Genomic DNA, 17,855 nt, shown 5'->3' on the forward strand with positions numbered 1-17,855 from the left:
ATGGATCTGATAACATCCTCCTAGCTACAGAGATAGCTCACTCCATGAAATCCCTTAAAGGAAAAAAAAAATATCTTGGGCTGAAGCTAGATATGAGCAAGGCCTTTGATAGAGTAGAATGGTCTTTTCTTCTGAGCATCCTCACTAACTTAGGATTCTCTAACTCATTCTGCACTCTTATCTCCCAATGTATTAGCACCCCAACCACCTATGTGCTACTCAAGGAAATTCCAGGTCCATCCTTCACTCCATCTAGAGGTCTTAGGCAAGGAGACCCACTATTTCCTTATCTCTTCATCATCTGCATGGAATTCCTTAGCATAATACTTCAAAAAGCTCAGTCTAGTGGACACATCCAGGGGTTCAAGCAGTCCCACGCCTCTCCAATCATCTCTCATTTATTTTTTGCAGATGATTGCCTCCTCTTCCTCAAGATGGACATCCCCTCAGTTCATCATCTACTAGACCTACTTCATAATTTGGATCTTCCTCAGGTCAAATTATAAATTTAGCAAGAGTGTTAGCTCCAATGCTCACAACAAGCACTGCAAAATTGTTTCTAGAATTCTTAAGGTTAGGAAAATCAATCAGGAAGACCCTTATCTAGGAACTAATATCTTTATTGGTAAGTCCAAGATCACCCTTTTTCTTCCTATCTTGGATAAGATGACCAAAAAACTTTCCACTTGGAAAAAAACATCTTATCTCAGGCAGGCAGAGGAAAACTAATCAAATCTCTTTGTCAACTGCCCCTAGATACTAGATGGCCATTTTCAACCTTCTTTGCAAGATTAAAAATGCCATAACATCTCTGCAGAGAGATTTCTGGTGGGGAAAACAACCCAACTCAAACACACTTTATCTGAAAAACTGGAATTCCATATGCAAGCCAAAAAATCTGGGAGGATTAGGCCTTCGAAATATCAACTTAGATAATATCTCTCTTAGAAGCAAACTGAATTGGGAAATTAAAACCCAAGGGTCAAATTCTTAGAAGGCAAATACCATTTCAATTCCAAAGCTCAACTCAATTGCCCAGCAAATACTTCCTGGGTCTAGAAGAATATATGTAAAAACCAAAGTCTTATGGACATCATATTACATGGGATGTGGGAAATGGTCACTCGATTAACATATGGTCAGACTCCTGGATTCCTGGAGAACAACCTTTAGGAAGGCCTACAATTGACAGGGGTTGCTCAAAAGTCTCACAACTCATCTCCCCTGACAATACTTGGGATCAAATTCTCCTTAATCTCCTATTTCCACCAGATCTTATCAACAAAATCCTAAGCATACCTCTCACATCAAATCTAGACACACAAAAAAGGAACCTATCACAATCAGGAACTTTCTCTGTCTCATCTCTATAGAAACATCAGATCCATACTCCTACTGTGTTTGTTTGTCCTGACTCAACCTTGTAGAAATTAATGTGGAAACTAAGAGTTCATCCCAGAACTCATCTATTCTTGTGGAAGTTAGCTCACGATATACTCCCACTCAACTTACTTCTAAGTACCTACATAGACATCATCCTACCTATCTGTCCCATGTGCAAAGAATTTGAGGAAACCTCCTTACACTTCATTCAAGAGTGTAAAATTACCAAAGAACTCCTGCACAAATTTGCTCTAACCCAGAACTTTCAAAGAGAACCCACAAACTTAGTCGAATGGTGTAATGCATATCATAACCTAGATATCTCAAATGAGCAATCTAACTCCCTAACGAAGCTTGAAACTATCTCAACTACTATTTGGTACCTTTGGAAGCATAGATGTGACATAATATTCAGATGTAAAGATCCTAACATAGAACACCTTATCCCTACTATAAATAATTATCTTTGCATTCAAACCATGTCCTTAAAGAATTACTCCCATGGAAACACTCATGCAACTGCACAATGGTGTACACCCCCACACGGATATATGAAAATTAAATATGATGCCTCTTGGGATAGAATATCAGTTGTCACTTATGTAGCTATTGTAATTTCTGACTCCACAGGGAAGCAACTTGCAAAAGAATCCTCCCTCTACTCAAGCAGATCAGTAGATGAGGGAGAGAGTAAAGCCCGTCTGCATGGAATTAGATGGGTAAAAGATCATGAAATTAAGCAAGTCATCTTAGAAGGAGATTCAAGCAATGTGAACAACTTTTTGAACAGTCGCAAACACTCAACTCACTGGACCTCCAAACATGTTTTGAATGAAGCTAGGAGCTTGGCTTCATCTTTTGATAAAATCACTTTTATTTATGTAAATAGAAAGTTTAACAGCTTATCTCATACTCTAGCTGTAAACTCTAGGAAAGACAAAACTTGTGTTTCTCATTGCTTTCCTAACTGCTGTTTATCTCGGTGTAACATCACTAACAATGGTTTAAATGAATAGATGTTATTCTGATAAAAAAAAATATTGTAGTTTTTTTTGTTGAAAGGAATCGATTCTAGTTTGACCCAAACATTTGTAAACCAAATCGACATATATGCATATATAATTCGTGTCCAATTAAGCTCGGGCGCCAAGACATTATGTTTCTAAACCACTCAAACCTAAAGGAGTAAACCTCAAGGATTGGTCACCAAGAAAAGGAAACCAAAATTAAAGATGGTCAAACAAAAAATAAATAATCATTACAAAAGTATAAACTTATTCATGAAGATTAAAGTAAAATAATAAAGAGTTTGATCATGCATGAAATAATAAAGAAAGAAGAGATTGAACGTCTTTAATCACAAAATAGTTGTTATGTACTAAAAAGCTAAAATATCTTTAATGCCGAAAGAGAAGAAAAGCTAATTAAAATTAGGTCACTAACCATCTAAATAAACTAGAAATAATATGGTGTCTACAGGGTATATTTTGTTTTATTTGCTAGTTTTGATTAATCAAACCAAATCAAAGATTAGCAAAGTCTTCATTCAAAAGCAAAAAAGGACAATGATAATAACGAAGAGAGAAACAAAGCCAATGAGGCAAAGAATCAACCTTTTCTTTGTTGTTTTAATATAATTACATAATCGTAATAAGTTGGACCAATTTAGGTATCTAAATTAGTCTAGAGGTCCCAGAGTCAAAATAGTTTGATCGGATATATGTGACCATGAGATTATACATGCATGTATTCAAGGAATCAAGTTAAATTAAGATTCTAGTATTTTACGTCATAAAGACAAATAAATAGTCAAAACACGTATGGTATGAACCCTGCAAAATTAAGTTATCAATTTTGATAATAGAAATACACATGGACTGGAGTGATCTGTTGCCTATGATATGAACCCCGCAAAATTAGCTTAAGGTCAAAATTTAAATTCTCAAGTCACTAAATGCACCTTTTTTTTGCCCTCTTGTTTTGGATTAACACTTTAATTAGCTTTAATTCAATGATTGTTGAAAAGGAGGCAATTGATCGAACTTTTTCTTTTTCTTTTGAGTTAATAAAGTATTTTTAAATCCATGGTCTTTCATCTTTGGCTAAAAAAAGTAAATTAGGATCTCCATTCTTCAAAACTGTTCTAAATTACGTACATTAATAATTGGTTGCGACTTTGGAGCATCCAAAATATTATTTAGGCAATAAAGTTTTCGATCAATTAGATTTGACCTACACTCAATTTTGTTTTGAGTCAATAAGTTAATTCCGTTTTAGCGTTCAAGGGTAGTTCCGGAAGAAGCTGAAGTGTTTTTAGCTTTTGGGGGCTAAATTGAACTGCCGGACACTTATGAAGATTAAAACGGTGAGTTGGTGAGCTAAAATAGAATTAACTCAAAAATTTATTTGTGTGATTTTAATTCCTAATCTTCATCTTCAAACTATACTTTTGACCACCAATTCCGACCACTGCTACTACCTATGTTTATACGATAGAGTGAGAAAGAGAAATATAGTGGTCGGAGGAAAAAGATGAAGATGAAAGACTAATATAAGTTACTTTTTTGTTTATTTAAGTAAAAAGGTTAGTTTGGTAAAAAAAAAAAAATTTGACTTCACTTAAGTTAAATTTTGACTATCTTTTAAAGTTCTTACTTTTAGCTTTTGACTTTAAAGTTACGGGAGTGCTACATGTACAAAGTCCTTGACAAAATTCTTTAACATAAACACGAATTTTATTACCAATTTTTTTTCTTTTTTTATTTCCGCTCCACCACCACAAATAAACTTCTACCGCACCATAGTACCACCACTATACACCTCCACCACCACCACACCTTAAACTTCCACCATCGTTGTATCTCAGCCACCACCTAAAATTTATTCATAATAAACCACAAGTGGATATTTGTTTGTTTTTCCTCCCAACTTTTGAGCCGATTTGGGATGTGATTTCAAATTAAATGTTGTTAACATAAGTCCCATAAATAAAACCACTTCGATTGTTTCTGTGTTTACTTCTGACTCAGGTCATTAATTAAACAAATGAACCCAAAAAAAAGTACTACTTTACTACAAAAACAAAAGAAAGATTGAAAGAACAATCATCAAACACATAGTTCCAGCAGTGGAGTTGAAATATAAGTTAGCCAGACTTCAGAGAGAGATGAGATTAATTTAGGGAGAGAGGGAGAGTGTGTGTCTGTATGTTGAGTCCCAACATTTTTAATGTCTCACTGTGTCAGTATGAATAGTGACCAGATAACATGTGTAATGTAGATTTTAATTATAAGTTAGGCCATTCCTTATACTACTGTGAAATTGTTGAATGCATTACCTAGATGGATATATATATATATATATATATTAAAGATGGGATATGGTAGAGTGTCCAGTTCGGGTGCCCACTAAAATGTCCAGTTGACGTGGATTCACAAAAAGACAAGGTTTTTCCAAAGTTTGATTACGATGGGGACTGCTTTTATTTTTAAATGAAGAAATTTGGATATTTTAGTGGGCGTTCTAGCTGGACACTCTATCATTTCATGAATATGGATTTGTAGATACAAAAATAAATTCTCCACTTTCAAAAATTTAAATAAGAAAGTTTGTTTTTTTCTCTCAAAATCCTCACCATCCCTTTTTCTCTTTACCTTGTGCTCTATCCTTCAAAGAAAAAGATTTCTCTCTTTTTTCTTCCTCTCCAACACTCCTAACTACCACTACCACCACAATCCCTCTCCCTCTCCCTCTCCCTCTTTCTTGATCAAGTGAAGCTTTAGAGAGAGAAGGAGAATTAAAGGGATGGTGGTGGTTGGATGACGGGAGGAACAAAGACGGAGCCAGGATTTGAACTTATACAGGACTAGACTAAATCTTTTTCAAACCAAATTTCTTTTTACGGTAAATATATAATCGTAAAAACTACCATGTAAAGACAATTTTCGGTGTCGAATTGTAGAACCATTAGAAAGAGACAACCCAAGAACTCTGACTCTTCAATTTATATAACCATTAGAAAGAGACAATAATGTTAGGGAAGCCGAGAAGGAGAAATTGATGAAGTTATGAAGACCTCTCGATTAGATTCACGGTTTGATCTCTCTATCTTTCTCTCGGATTGAAATCACCCACGGCTCTTTCTCTCTCTAGTTCTTCCTTATTCAGCCGAGATAGGTAAAAAAAAAAAAAAAGTCTGCTTATGCATCCGCCCTTGGGGAGGAAGAAGAAGATCTAGTTTTTTTAAGGGTAGTTGGCTATGATAGTCTAATGGTGGGCATGTCTGTTAAAAAGAAGATAACTGGTGGGGGTTTAGGATGAGACAAATCTATTATAATAAAATCGTTTGGTCGGTTGTCGAAGGGATAAGTCTGACCGTCCATTTTTTATTGAGAGATTAATAAAAATCTAATCTAATTGTCGAGAAGTTCTAAAAAAAATACAGTTTCAACATCTTTAAGCAATTTTGAAAACAACCAAAGGGCGTCTCAGTCATTTTTTAGAGGTAATCTGATGTCTGGTTTATTTCCCTATACACGTGTGTAATATAACACTTCTCATTCGTGATCTTTAGGATCTTTTCATTTTGTGACCTTTAGGGTCTTTTCATTTAGTTATTGTAATCTTGTACTCATTTTCCTTCATGTTGTAATTTACTTTTGTAAGTTTCGTGTTGTAATTTACCTCTGTAAATCTCATGTTGTACTCAAAGAAGTCAAAAACCTCAAAACCATGTAATGTTTTGGATTGAATTCCTCATATGAATGAAAATTCTGGTTTAACTTAAAAAAAAATAACACTCCTCGAAGGCTCGAACTGCTACCGTAGCAATTTGACTTCTCGGACCAATCTCTTGATCTGCCACAGGGGGTAGGGTGGGGTTTCTCTAGGTTTGTGAGTCTAGAAACAGTAAGCAAGGAACCTGTTGCTATCCCGTGATCTGCCATATTTCAACGCCAAGTGGAGCCCTAATCGAACTCTATGCATTTCATGAGTTATTACTGACTCTCTCATTGTAATGGTCGCAACTGCGACAATCATATCTCCATTACTATCTTGCAATATAGTACCAAACTCTCCATATGAAGAATCAAAAGCGTCATTTGTATTTACAAGAATCTGGCGGAGTTCAGGACCCTTTCATTTACATGTAGTTGCCATTTTCGTGGTAAGTAGGAGCCATTGATTCCACCGATCCATGATTAGTTGTGCCTCGCTCGTTTGGGTTGATTTTCCGTTTTCATGATATCACTTTAATTTTGACTTCACTTATCACTTCCCTTAATATCTCCTTCTTCGACCTTGCCTCACCTCTAAACACTGTGTTATTTCGTTTCTTCCATATATTATAAATATATGATGTAAACACCAATCCTCCCATTCGGCAAAGGAGTGAGTTACCATGAAATGTATCTACACACACTCAATTTCCTTTACCCAATTACCAGAGTGATTGCAGTGTATACCCATCATAAGCAGCAGTTCTGTCCACACAGTGATCAAAAAGGTACATTAGAAAATAAGGTGTTCATCCGTCTCTATTTCCGAATGACAAAGTGGGCAGTGCTCGTCCATCTCTAAATGCAATCCCTGCAATTTTGTTCTTGTTTTCAGACCTCGCTTAAGTGTGATCCCAAGCGATAAATGAGTGTTTGGGAACTCCCTCTTTTACACCAAACTAATTTGGATCACGGTTGTCGGTTTCCCATTCGTCTAATAGAGTTGTAAGTGTATTCACCTGAAAATCTAACCTTTCATACTACCTGATCATGCTTAAACCCCCACAACTATATTATACAGTTCATTAAACACCTCACCGAAAGCACGACTGGCTCGGTCAGGAACCACCCTGTAGAGTTTTGTATGTATCTAATACACATAATCATCTAACTAATGTTGTAAGCGAAATCTCAATCATCATATGATTAACACTAACTAACCAAGATCATATGCATGAACTAATAATGAACTAGAAACTGTAAGAAGAATACCTGGATTCGCTTTCCCGAATAAGATTCCAATGACTTTATCCCGAAGAAGATGAGAGCTCTAATTGTCGCTCCTCTACTTGAGACACCCGAGTATATAACTTGATCTCTCTTCCTTGTTGTCTGCTAGAACTCCATTGAAGGTTGAGAAGAAGAACCGTTCTTCTTTTGACTCCATATATAGATTGGGAGTTTTTTTTTCTCTAAAACCTCCTCTCTCTACTTAGTTGTATATTGTGAGAGAGATGAAGTTTTCTCCTGCGAAAAATTCAACCCTTTTTCTGAACTCTAATGACCCTTATATAGAGAAACCCTAACAGGAGTCTCACTCTAATTAGGTTTCAATAATAGTCCCAGAAAAGGTAAACTGTCATAACCTTTCTGACCCGAAACCCTAATGGGTTTCCTTAAGTGCCTTGGCCGGCCATATCAACCCCTTTATGGGCTTGATATTTCTGGCCCATTGGTCCCACACGGGCGACCCTGGGTTGTTCCTAACCGGGTGTGATCCGGGCACCCACCCAGTAGGTTTTGCACTTTTTCGGGTTCCTTTTCCGTGCCCGATTCTATCTATCTTTTTGACACTATCAGACGGGGTCATATCCATCTATAGACAAGCTCCCATGAGTTAACTCTCTCCGATCAAGCTACCACTCTTTGGTGTAACCCGTTGTAGGATCCGGTCTATGTTAGCCGCAGATTACCGAAGTGATCCGACGATCGTAAGTGGTTTGTAGCTAAGCATTACAACCCCAAATTGGACCAGACTAGATGATCTTCTGGACAAAGTCATCGTCATCCTAACTGACAAATTGTACGCATTTCCATCTTGGTCGAATGACACTCCTTCGGAAGGACATCTCCTTCAGACCGAAGGACTATATCCTTCACACCCAACTGCGATTAATAAGAAAATTAGACACTCGGGCATCTTCTCTTAGTTGGGATGCAAATCGCTGATTCCTTTTAAAATACTCGGCCAACGACCCTAACGGGTGTCAAATATCTCTTCAAAAGTAAGTATTGCAACCATTATAAATAAGGTATTAAACCTCCACTGCCCAAAATACGTCGCCTCCACCAGGAGCAACTAGGTATAGAAGTTCTTTCCCTTGATCAAATATTTCTTCACCCAACGAACCCAAATAATATTCCTCCCATTGATGATATCCCACACATGTCGGAGATTCATTGTCCGGTTCATTGTTTCAATATCACGCAATCCCATTCCGCCCTCTTCCGTCGGCAAGCAAATCTGAAGCTATTTTACGGTTGGTCTATTAATGCCCTCCTCCAAGCCCTTCTAAAGAAACATATTAAATATCTGATTAATTTTTTAAGAAACTCGCTTTGGAAGTTCAAACATTGACGACCAAATAATAAGCATGATGCTTAGAACAGACTTAAGCAATACAAGTCCTCCTGCATAAGAGAGAAAGCGAGCCTTCCATGATTTCACTCTCATCTGAATCTGCTTTAATAATGGAATGCAATCCTTATACGATAAACTAGAAGCGAGTAATGGGAGTCTGAGGTATTTAATGGGTAGTTCACCTAGTTGGAAATCGATCACAACTTGTGTAATCCTCTTTTTAGCATGTCTACACAAAAAAAATAAAACTTTTTCCTTCTTTCACCGCGAGACTTGTGCATTTAAATAATTTGTTAAGATATCCTGTAAAGCTCTGGCTGAGCCTACATCTCCTCGCATGAAAATCATGAGGTCGTCTGCAAAGCAAAGGTGAGTGACTATAGGATTTTGCACCGTGGATGGAGTTAAAAATTGTCCTTCTGTTGTTCTATCCGAATAAGTGAAGAAAATAGTTCCATAACCATGACAAAGAGACAGGGAGAGAGGGGGCAGTCCTGCTTTAACCCTTTCTTGCCCTCGAAGTAATCATGAGCACCGCTATTTACCATCACCGAGAATCGTGGTGTGGAAACACATTCCTTTATCCAACCAATAAATCTATAAGGGAGCCCAAACTTCTTCAATATTCTAAACAAAGAAGACCATTAGACTGTATTATATGCCTTTCGAAGATCTATCTTTAATCGTTGAAAAAACCTATAATTGATAATATTTATACTCTTTCCATTTGACACTATTCTCATATAAAAAGGTTGATACAATTTTCATTTTCCTTTTGCACTTAGGAAACTCGAATTTAAAAGACAAAATTTGTGATTTAAAAATGTAATTGTATAGAATGATCATGATACATTGATACAGTCATGTTTGTTAAATTGTTAAATTTTTACTAATAATTTTAAATAAAAGTCAAGCAGAGAGTTGTCGAGTTTAATTAATAATTTTATCCAATTAAGATTTACTAACAAAAAAAAAAGTATTATGATGGTAGTACATGGAAATCAAATAAAATATGCACGTACCAAATAAAATAGATACTATTTCTTTTAGCTAATAATTGCAGTTTAAACCTAAGAAGCCTACCAACCCCTTATTTCCCTCACAAAAAAAATATTATTATTAGCACTTATAAATCAACAAGCACTTTATAGTTAAAGAGAAATTTTGTGTGGAAATAATTTAAGAACAATTTATAAAAACGACATAACATCACACATGGATGTTGAGGGTTAGGGATTTGCCAAACTTCAATGACCACACTCAACTTGAAGGATCACCCCATTGAAAATGTGTATACTAAATTATTGAATTGTGTTTTTTCTACCAACCATATACATATTTTATAGCTTGATGACAACACCATACATCAAACTAAACAGAAAAAACTATTTGTCAATATTTATAATCATTCTTATGTACTAAAACACGTATTTTGGAGAGGAACCTCAATTATTTTAGTGTATGTTTATTATTGACACATATTATGGATTTTAAATCTTCTAATTATGGTCAATCTACTTGAAAGAAATAAATTGTGTGGTCTAATAGGCTATTAATCAAGATGGGTAGAAACGATACTGTGTTTTATTATTGATACATATTATGGTCACTAGATATTATCAGAAGAAAAATAGTGTGTTTTACGTTTTGTTAGAAAGTTAGTTGAGTAGTTATTGAAACGATCGTAATGTTATCCACTACTCTGATATGTTAATATTTGAAACTTTGTATTTCCCACGTACAGAAGAGACATATATTACCACATCAAAGTAGAGTTAGTACTTCCATTTTAAAAATAAAGTCATAAATTTTTTTAATGTGGTTAATTAAGCTTAAAAAGTTGTAGAGTGGGGAAAGAGTGTTGCTTATAATGAGGTGGAAAAGGACACACTAATTTAGACTTTTTTTTTTTTTTTGTTGAAGTCACTAATTTAGACTTGAATGGTGATTTGGGAGGAAGGTAAGAAGAGTAGTTTTTGTGTGGGTGGGCACTTCACTTCATTTGCTTCTTTTGATGTGGTTTCTAGCTTCTATATCCCTTCTTCTTCTTCTTGCCTTCAGACAAAAGTTTTCATCCTTATTTGGATGGTTTTGGTCTAATGGTTTTGGCCCCCTCTCCCTTCTCTCTCTAGATCTCTCTCTCTCACTCACTCACTCACTCACTCACTCACTCACTCACTCACTCTTCACTCTGCAATTGCATGTGCCACCCTCTCCTCACGTGACAAGATTCTTACTTTCACTACACTACTCTCCCTCTCTCTATCCATCTTTCTCTCTCTAAAACTTAATTTCAAACTGTCAACTAGACACATAAAATAATAAGTTTTAAGTGCTTAAGTGCTCACACTATGCTCCACGATTGCCAGCTGCTTATGACATTTTCCTTATTTATATGAAGAACACTAGACTTTCTTCATACCTCATACTCACACCCTCCCTCTCTCACGTGATATCTTGATTGATATAACTAGCTCTTTCCTTTTCTCTTTCATCATTCTTCTTATTCTTATAGTATTTATTTACCTACCCATTTGTTTAGTAGAATCCTAGATCGACTTTTTTTTTTTTTTTTTGATGAAAGATCCTAGATCGACTTGACTTGTAGTTATCATAATATTTCTAATATTAGTAGAGATTTTAGATGGAATTTAGTCTAAATTTCGAATTGATACTGAATCTAAAAATATGAATTGGATAAAATTATGCAATACTTCATACAATAGTTTAAATTTTAAACAAGACGTTGACACGTTCGTTAAACTCACTAAAATCATCGATTGAGTCTTACCATGCATTTTTAGAGACTACAAGGAGCTTGATTTGCATAATTTTTAACATATAAGTATATGTGAACCTTAATTTGTGTCAAAATGGATAAATAATGGTGATTGAACTAAATCTAACAATCAAAGATAAAATTGAGATTTTAGATATAGATTGAGACAATATGATAAGGAGATGATAAAGTTTTTTATATAAAAAAAAAAGGAAATACAAACAAACAACTCTACCCTATCTCTCTTTTTCATTTATTTAAAAAAAACTCTCTACCTCTTCTCCCCCATAAACAAATCATAAAACACAAACCCATCTAAAATTCTCTCTCTCTCTCTCTCTCTCTCAAACTCTTTATCTCTCTCTCTTCCTCTGAGCATAGAACATGGCCTAGCTGTTCTTGGATCCGGAGATTCTGGGTCTTTGAGCTTCATATTTATAATCTACATACCCTACAAGATATGTCTTGGTTTCCCATCCTTCTTCTACTACTACTACTACTTCTCTTCATTACCCCAAAATCCTCTGTTTTTCCTTCTTTCTCTCACTAACTTCAACTTAAAGAAAGAAACAGAGTAGTACTATACTATACTACTAGTAGTCCTCCTTCCTAGTAGTAGTAGTAATGCCTGTAAATCCATGTCCCCACTTCTTCTTTCTTCTCTTTCTCTCTCTACCATTTTTAGCTTTCTCTTTAAATGATCAAGGTGAAACTCTATTATCATGGAAAAATACTTTGAAAGCTCAAGTTGAGGTCTTAAACAATTGGGACCCAAATGATGAAAACCCATGTTCTTGGTTTGGTATTTCTTGCAATTTAAACAAACAAGTTATTGAATTCAATTTGAGGTATGTTGATTTATTTGGTTCTGTTCCATTCAATTTCACCTCTTTGAATTCATTAAACAAACTTGTATTAACTGGAACAAATCTCACTGGTTCAATACCTAAAGAAATTGGTTTTCTCAATCAACTTAATTACTTAGATTTAAGTGATAATGGATTAACTGGTGAAATCCCAAGTGAGATTTGCAACTTGGGTAAGCTTCAAACTCTTCATTTGAACTCGAATCGACTCGAAGGATCATTACCAGTTCGAATCGGAAACCTTTCGAATTTGAAATGGTTAATGTTATATGATAATCAATTGAGTGGTGAAATTCCTAATTCAATTGGGGATTTGAAAAAATTGGAAGTGATTAGAGCTGGTGGAAATAAGAATCTTCAAGGTTCATTACCTAAAGAGATTGGAAATTGTAGTGAGTTGATAATGTTAGGGTTAGCTGAAACAAGTATCTCTGGTTTTCTACCATCAAGTTTAGGGCAACTGAAGAAACTTCAAACCCTAGCTATCTATACTTCTCTACTGTCAGGTCAAATTCCATCTGAACTTGGTGATTGTACTGAACTACAAAGTATTTATCTTTATGAGAATTCTCTTACTGGTTCAATCCCAAGTAAATTAGGGCAACTTCAAAATCTTCAAAATTTACTTCTTTGGCAGAACAATTTAGTTGGAGTAATTCCTCCTGAGATTGGAAACTGTATTGAATTAATGGTGATTGATGTTTCTATGAATTCAATTACTGGAAGTATTCCTTCAACATTTGGGAATTTGATTAATTTATTAGAACTTCAATTAAGTGTGAATCAAATTTCTGGTAGAATCCCATCTGAACTTTCAAATTGTCAATCTCTTACTCATATTGAGCTTGATAATAATCAAATCACTGGTAATATCCCTTCTGAATTAGGGTTTCTTGGAAATCTCTCATTATTGTTCTTATGGCATAATAAGCTTGAAGGATTTATTCCTTCAAATCTCTCACTCTGTAAAACCCTAGAAGCCATTGATTTTTCTCAGAACAGTTTAGTTGGGTCAATCCCAAAAGGGATTTTCAATTTGAAGAATCTCAACAAGTTATTATTACTATCAAATAATCTTTCCGGTGTGATTCCACCTGAAATTGGAAATTGTTCTTCTTTGATCCGATTTAGGGCAAATGATAACAAAATCACTGGATCTATTCCACCGGAAATTGGTAACTTGAAGAATTTGAATTTCTTGGATCTTGGATCAAACAGATTAACTGGTAATATTCCATCAGAAATTTCTGGTTGCCGGAATCTTACATTTCTTGATTTACACTCAAATGGACTCACCGGAACCCTACCGGATAATTTGAACCAGCTTTCTTCCCTCCAACTCGTTGACGTATCTGATAACTCAATCGGTGGTACGTTAAACCCAAGTCTCGGATCGTTGAGTTCACTCACTAAACTCATTCTCAGTAAAAACAAGTTTAACGGTTCGATTCCATCTGAAATCGGTTCTTGCTCAAAACTTCAGTTACTAGATTTAAGTGGAAACGACCTTTCCGGCGAAATCCCGCCTACTGTGGGTAAGATTCCGGCCCTTGAGATTTTATTAAACTTGAGTTCAAACTCACTATCCGGCAAGATTCCGGAGGCTTTTTCGAATCTGGGTAAGCTCGGAATTCTTGATCTCTCTCATAATCGTCTCTCCGGTGACCTGCAATTTCTCGCCGGACTTCAGTATCTCGTGGTACTCAATATCTCATTTAACAATTTCTCCGGAAGAATACCAGATACTCCTTTCTTCACGAAGCTTCTAGAAAGTAATCTCGCCGGAAACCCATCTCTCTGTTATTCTGGAAACAAATGCGCCTCCGACACGGGCGGTGTCCCCGTGAGACACGGTGTCGGAGCTAGGGTTGCGATGGTGGTGCTATTATGCGCCGCCGCGGGTTTACTCATGGCAGCCATTTACATCATCGTAAAAGAGAAAAAGCTCCGCAACAGTAGTAACTTCAATGGGTCCCACGAAGACTTCGATGCTGACGGTGATGATAACGTGGAAATGGGCCCACCATGGGAAGTCACACTGTACCAAAAACTCGACTTGTCAATATCTGATGTGGCAAACTGTTTGACAGCTGGCAATATAATAGGAAAAGGACGGTCAGGAATCGTTTATAAAGCGGACATTCCGTCAGGATTAACCATAGCAGTTAAGAAATTTCGTTTATCTGAGAAGTTTTCCACGTCAGCATTTTCATCAGAGATTTCCACGTTGGCAAGAATCAGGCACAGGAATATCGTACGGTTATTAGGTTGGGGTGCAAATAAGAAATCCAAGTTGCTTTTTTACGATTATTTGCCAAACAGGACCTTAGGGGATTTACTACATGAAGAGTGCGTAGGTTTAGTAGTAGAGTGGGAAACTCGGTTTAAGATAGCACTTGGTGTAGCTGAAGGACTATCTTACTTGCATCATGACTGTGTTCCTGCTATCTTGCACCGGGATGTGAAAGCGCATAATATACTTTTAGGGGAAAGATATGAGGCTTGTTTGGCTGATTTTGGACTTGCTAGGCTGGTTGAAGATGACAATAGCTCTTTTTCTACTCACCCACAATTTGCTGGATCTTATGGCTATTTTGCCCCTGGTTAGTTCTTCCTCTTTTTTTTTTCTATCAATTTCTTGATTTTGATTTGATTATTATATGGTTCTAGATTGTGTTCAAAACTATGATTTAACCAAGCCAGATGTGGACCCAAAAATAAAAATGTGATATAGGACTTGAGGGGTGTCTAGTGCGAAAAAGACCTTCGAGGTCGGCTTGAATAGTAATTTAAATACAGTTTTAGAAGGGTAATTAAATTACTTTACGAAAATAATTTTAGACGGTATTTATAAGTTTGGACTTTTGGCGAGTCTATGACAATTGGCCGAGTTAATCGGTAGTGACTGTATGCTTTTTATTTTTTTAAGTTCAACCAGTATTTCTCAACAAGAAAAAAAGCATTTCTTTAGGAGATTTATAATCTAAAAATTCTAGATTATTGTTTTTTTTGTTGTTGAAATAAATGGTATATTATTGTTGTTTGGACCTTCTTATTTGTGGAATTGATGGGACATGAAATGATTTATCTCTTTTTGTTACTAAAATTTAGAAAACTTTTAGTATCACCCCCAAAAATCCATTTTCGAAAATGACCTAACCAAACATGTCTTATTCAAGATGTTCTGTATTTGGATACAATAGTGAGATACTTTATTACAATTCAAGGAACAGAGAAAAGCCTAAAGTAGTGTTTGTTTCTTTGTTCTTTTTATCCAGAATCAGAAATGAAATCTAACTTAGCATTTGAATGGTTGATTTGAGTTGGATTTTTGTCTATTTGAGTCAGATGAGTCAGCAAACATTTACTTCTATAATCATTCGTCTGATTAAGTTAACTTTGGTGTTATTTCGGCTTTATCTTGCAGAATACGGAACCATGTTAAAGATAACAGAGAAAAGTGACGTCTACAGTTACGGAGTAGTCTTGTTAGAAATCATAACCGGGAAAAAACCAGTTGACCCATCATTCGGCGAAGGTCAACACATTGTTCAATGGGTACGAGATCATCTAAAGAGTAAAAAAGACCCGATTAAAATTCTCGACCCGAAACTTCAAGGTCGACCAGACACCCAAATACAAGAAATGCTTCAAGCATTAGGTATTTCACTTCTCTGCGCCAGCAATAGAGCAGAAGATAGACCAACAATGAAAGATGTGGCAGCGTTATTGAGAGAGATCCGACACGAACCCGTTACAGGATCCGAAACATCAAAAACGGGTTCTTGTTGGAAAAAGCAATCAACCGTTGAAGAATCTTCATCTGTCAATCAAACGGCGTTATTATTACTTCAAGATTCTTCTCAACCTTCTTCAATTGGTTACTCTTCTTCGTCTGGTTTTCCAAAAATACCCATATAATTAGAAATTATTTACTTTATTATTTTAGTTAGGAAGAAAGACTAGTAAGGGTAGTTTGGTCAATGTAATGATATGAATGGGTCTCTATTTTTTATTTTTGACCTATGGAATTATGTATAGCAAATTTATGTTATTAATTGTTTTTATATTGTCTTTTTGTTTTTTCATTTTTTTAAAGATAACATATTCATTTTTATATAAATACTTGCCAAGGAAAAAACAATCACAGGAAGCCTAAACTCATATGAAGCAATTGTTTAACCGTTTGAGACGGAGAGAGAAATAAGTTTTTTGATTCTTGTTATGTTAAATTCACGATTATATAATAATCGGGGAAATACATTTAAAGTAAAGACACGATAATTTAACGTGGTTCGGTCGAATACTCAAGACCTACATCCACGGAGAAATAACTCTTTATTATAATTCACCACAAATAATTGTATGTGGGTGTTGATCGGTTACATTGGTCAGACATAACTCGATGAGTTTTATTCCTACAACCCCCTCCTATTTATAGATGACTTAGGGTTTAGGGTTTCCTAGTTTCTGATTACTAAACTAGGAAATAATACAAAATCTATCTAATATTACCATTAGATAGTAACAAGAGATATTCTGAATATAAGAAACTAAATCTTCACATATCTTCAATATATCTTCAAATATCTTCAATATTCTGAATTCTTCTTGATCGTCGGATCTCGTCTTCTCGATCCGTCACGTACATACACGTATATTATTTCTGCAACTTATCTTGACCGCCGGATCTCCTATTTTCGATCCTCCTTATGTAACATATCCTATTATGTTAAACAATTAGGTTGTTGTTTTTTTCATATGTCTCGAGCTGTTCTGCAAAATGATGAAAAAACATTAGTTATCGATAAAAGAGAAAATATATTAGTGGAGCGAAAGTACTACAAGAGTGTCCAAAACACACCAAACAATAATACAAAATTCGTGGTTACTTTTTCATATCTTTGTGTTTTTTTAATTATTAAAGAACTCAACAAGAATCTACGGTTGAGTGCTTGAAGTACTTGTTAAAAATGACGAAAACTTAAACAAAAATGATTTATTTAATGTTTTGAATATTGTCATAACTTTGAGATAGAGGATGATTTAGAGACATAGGAAAAAGAGACACAAAGTGGTAGAAAGTAGGGACAAAAGGATAGTATTTCATGGGTTTTGTGGGGAATTGTGTGAGAGAATGATCATTTAATGTCATCCTACCTAGACTGAGTATAGTTGGCACTCTTCTTAATAGAGACTTCTCTGCTGATAATGTGTTATAGGATTGACTTCTCTATTGATAATGTGTTATAGGATTGTGTGATTGTTTTGATCATTCTTCTGAGTTATTAAAACCATTGTTTTGATCATTCTTCCCAGGTGTCTGAACTATTTCTACATTGTAGATTTCGATCGGATATGGTCTCTGTACATGGAGAATACTGGCGGGATACCCCGGAATCATCCTATGATTCCATCTTGCAGACACCCACGTTTCTTCCGGAAATGTTGGGTGTATGCTTAATCCA

General features: G+C 35.5%; 1 protein-coding gene across 1 annotated transcript; it reads left to right on the forward strand.

The window, feature by feature from the left end:
- Window positions 1-11,696: 11,696 nt before the first annotated feature.
- LOC147547629 (uncharacterized) lies at window positions 11,697-16,461 on the forward strand. Its single transcript, XM_086668991.1, has 2 exons — window positions 11,697-14,990; window positions 15,815-16,461. The coding sequence occupies exons 1-2, from the start codon at window positions 12,146-12,148 to the stop codon at window positions 16,306-16,308; spliced, it is 3,339 nt and encodes a 1,112-aa protein (XP_086525117.1). The 5' UTR covers window positions 11,697-12,145; the 3' UTR covers window positions 16,309-16,461.
- Window positions 16,462-17,855: the final 1,394 nt, after the last annotated feature.

Source organism: Eschscholzia californica, unplaced genomic scaffold, assembly GCF_041429995.1.
Source record: "Eschscholzia californica isolate CP2 unplaced genomic scaffold, dmEscCali1.0.p SCAF_3, whole genome shotgun sequence".
Lineage (NCBI taxonomy): Eukaryota > Viridiplantae > Streptophyta > Magnoliopsida > Ranunculales > Papaveraceae > Eschscholzia > Eschscholzia californica.

What these genes read in the sequence shown, in the direction of transcription:
- LOC147547629 (XM_086668991.1), top strand. Translation starts at nt 12,146, where the DNA reads ATGCCTGTAAATCCATGTCCCCACTTCTTCTTTCTTCTCTTTCTCTCT. An exon ending in TTATGGCTATTTTGCCCCTG is followed by an intron (nt 14,991 to 15,814) that starts GTTAGTTCTTCC and finishes TTTATCTTGCAG; the next exon opens with AATACGGAACCATGTTAAAG.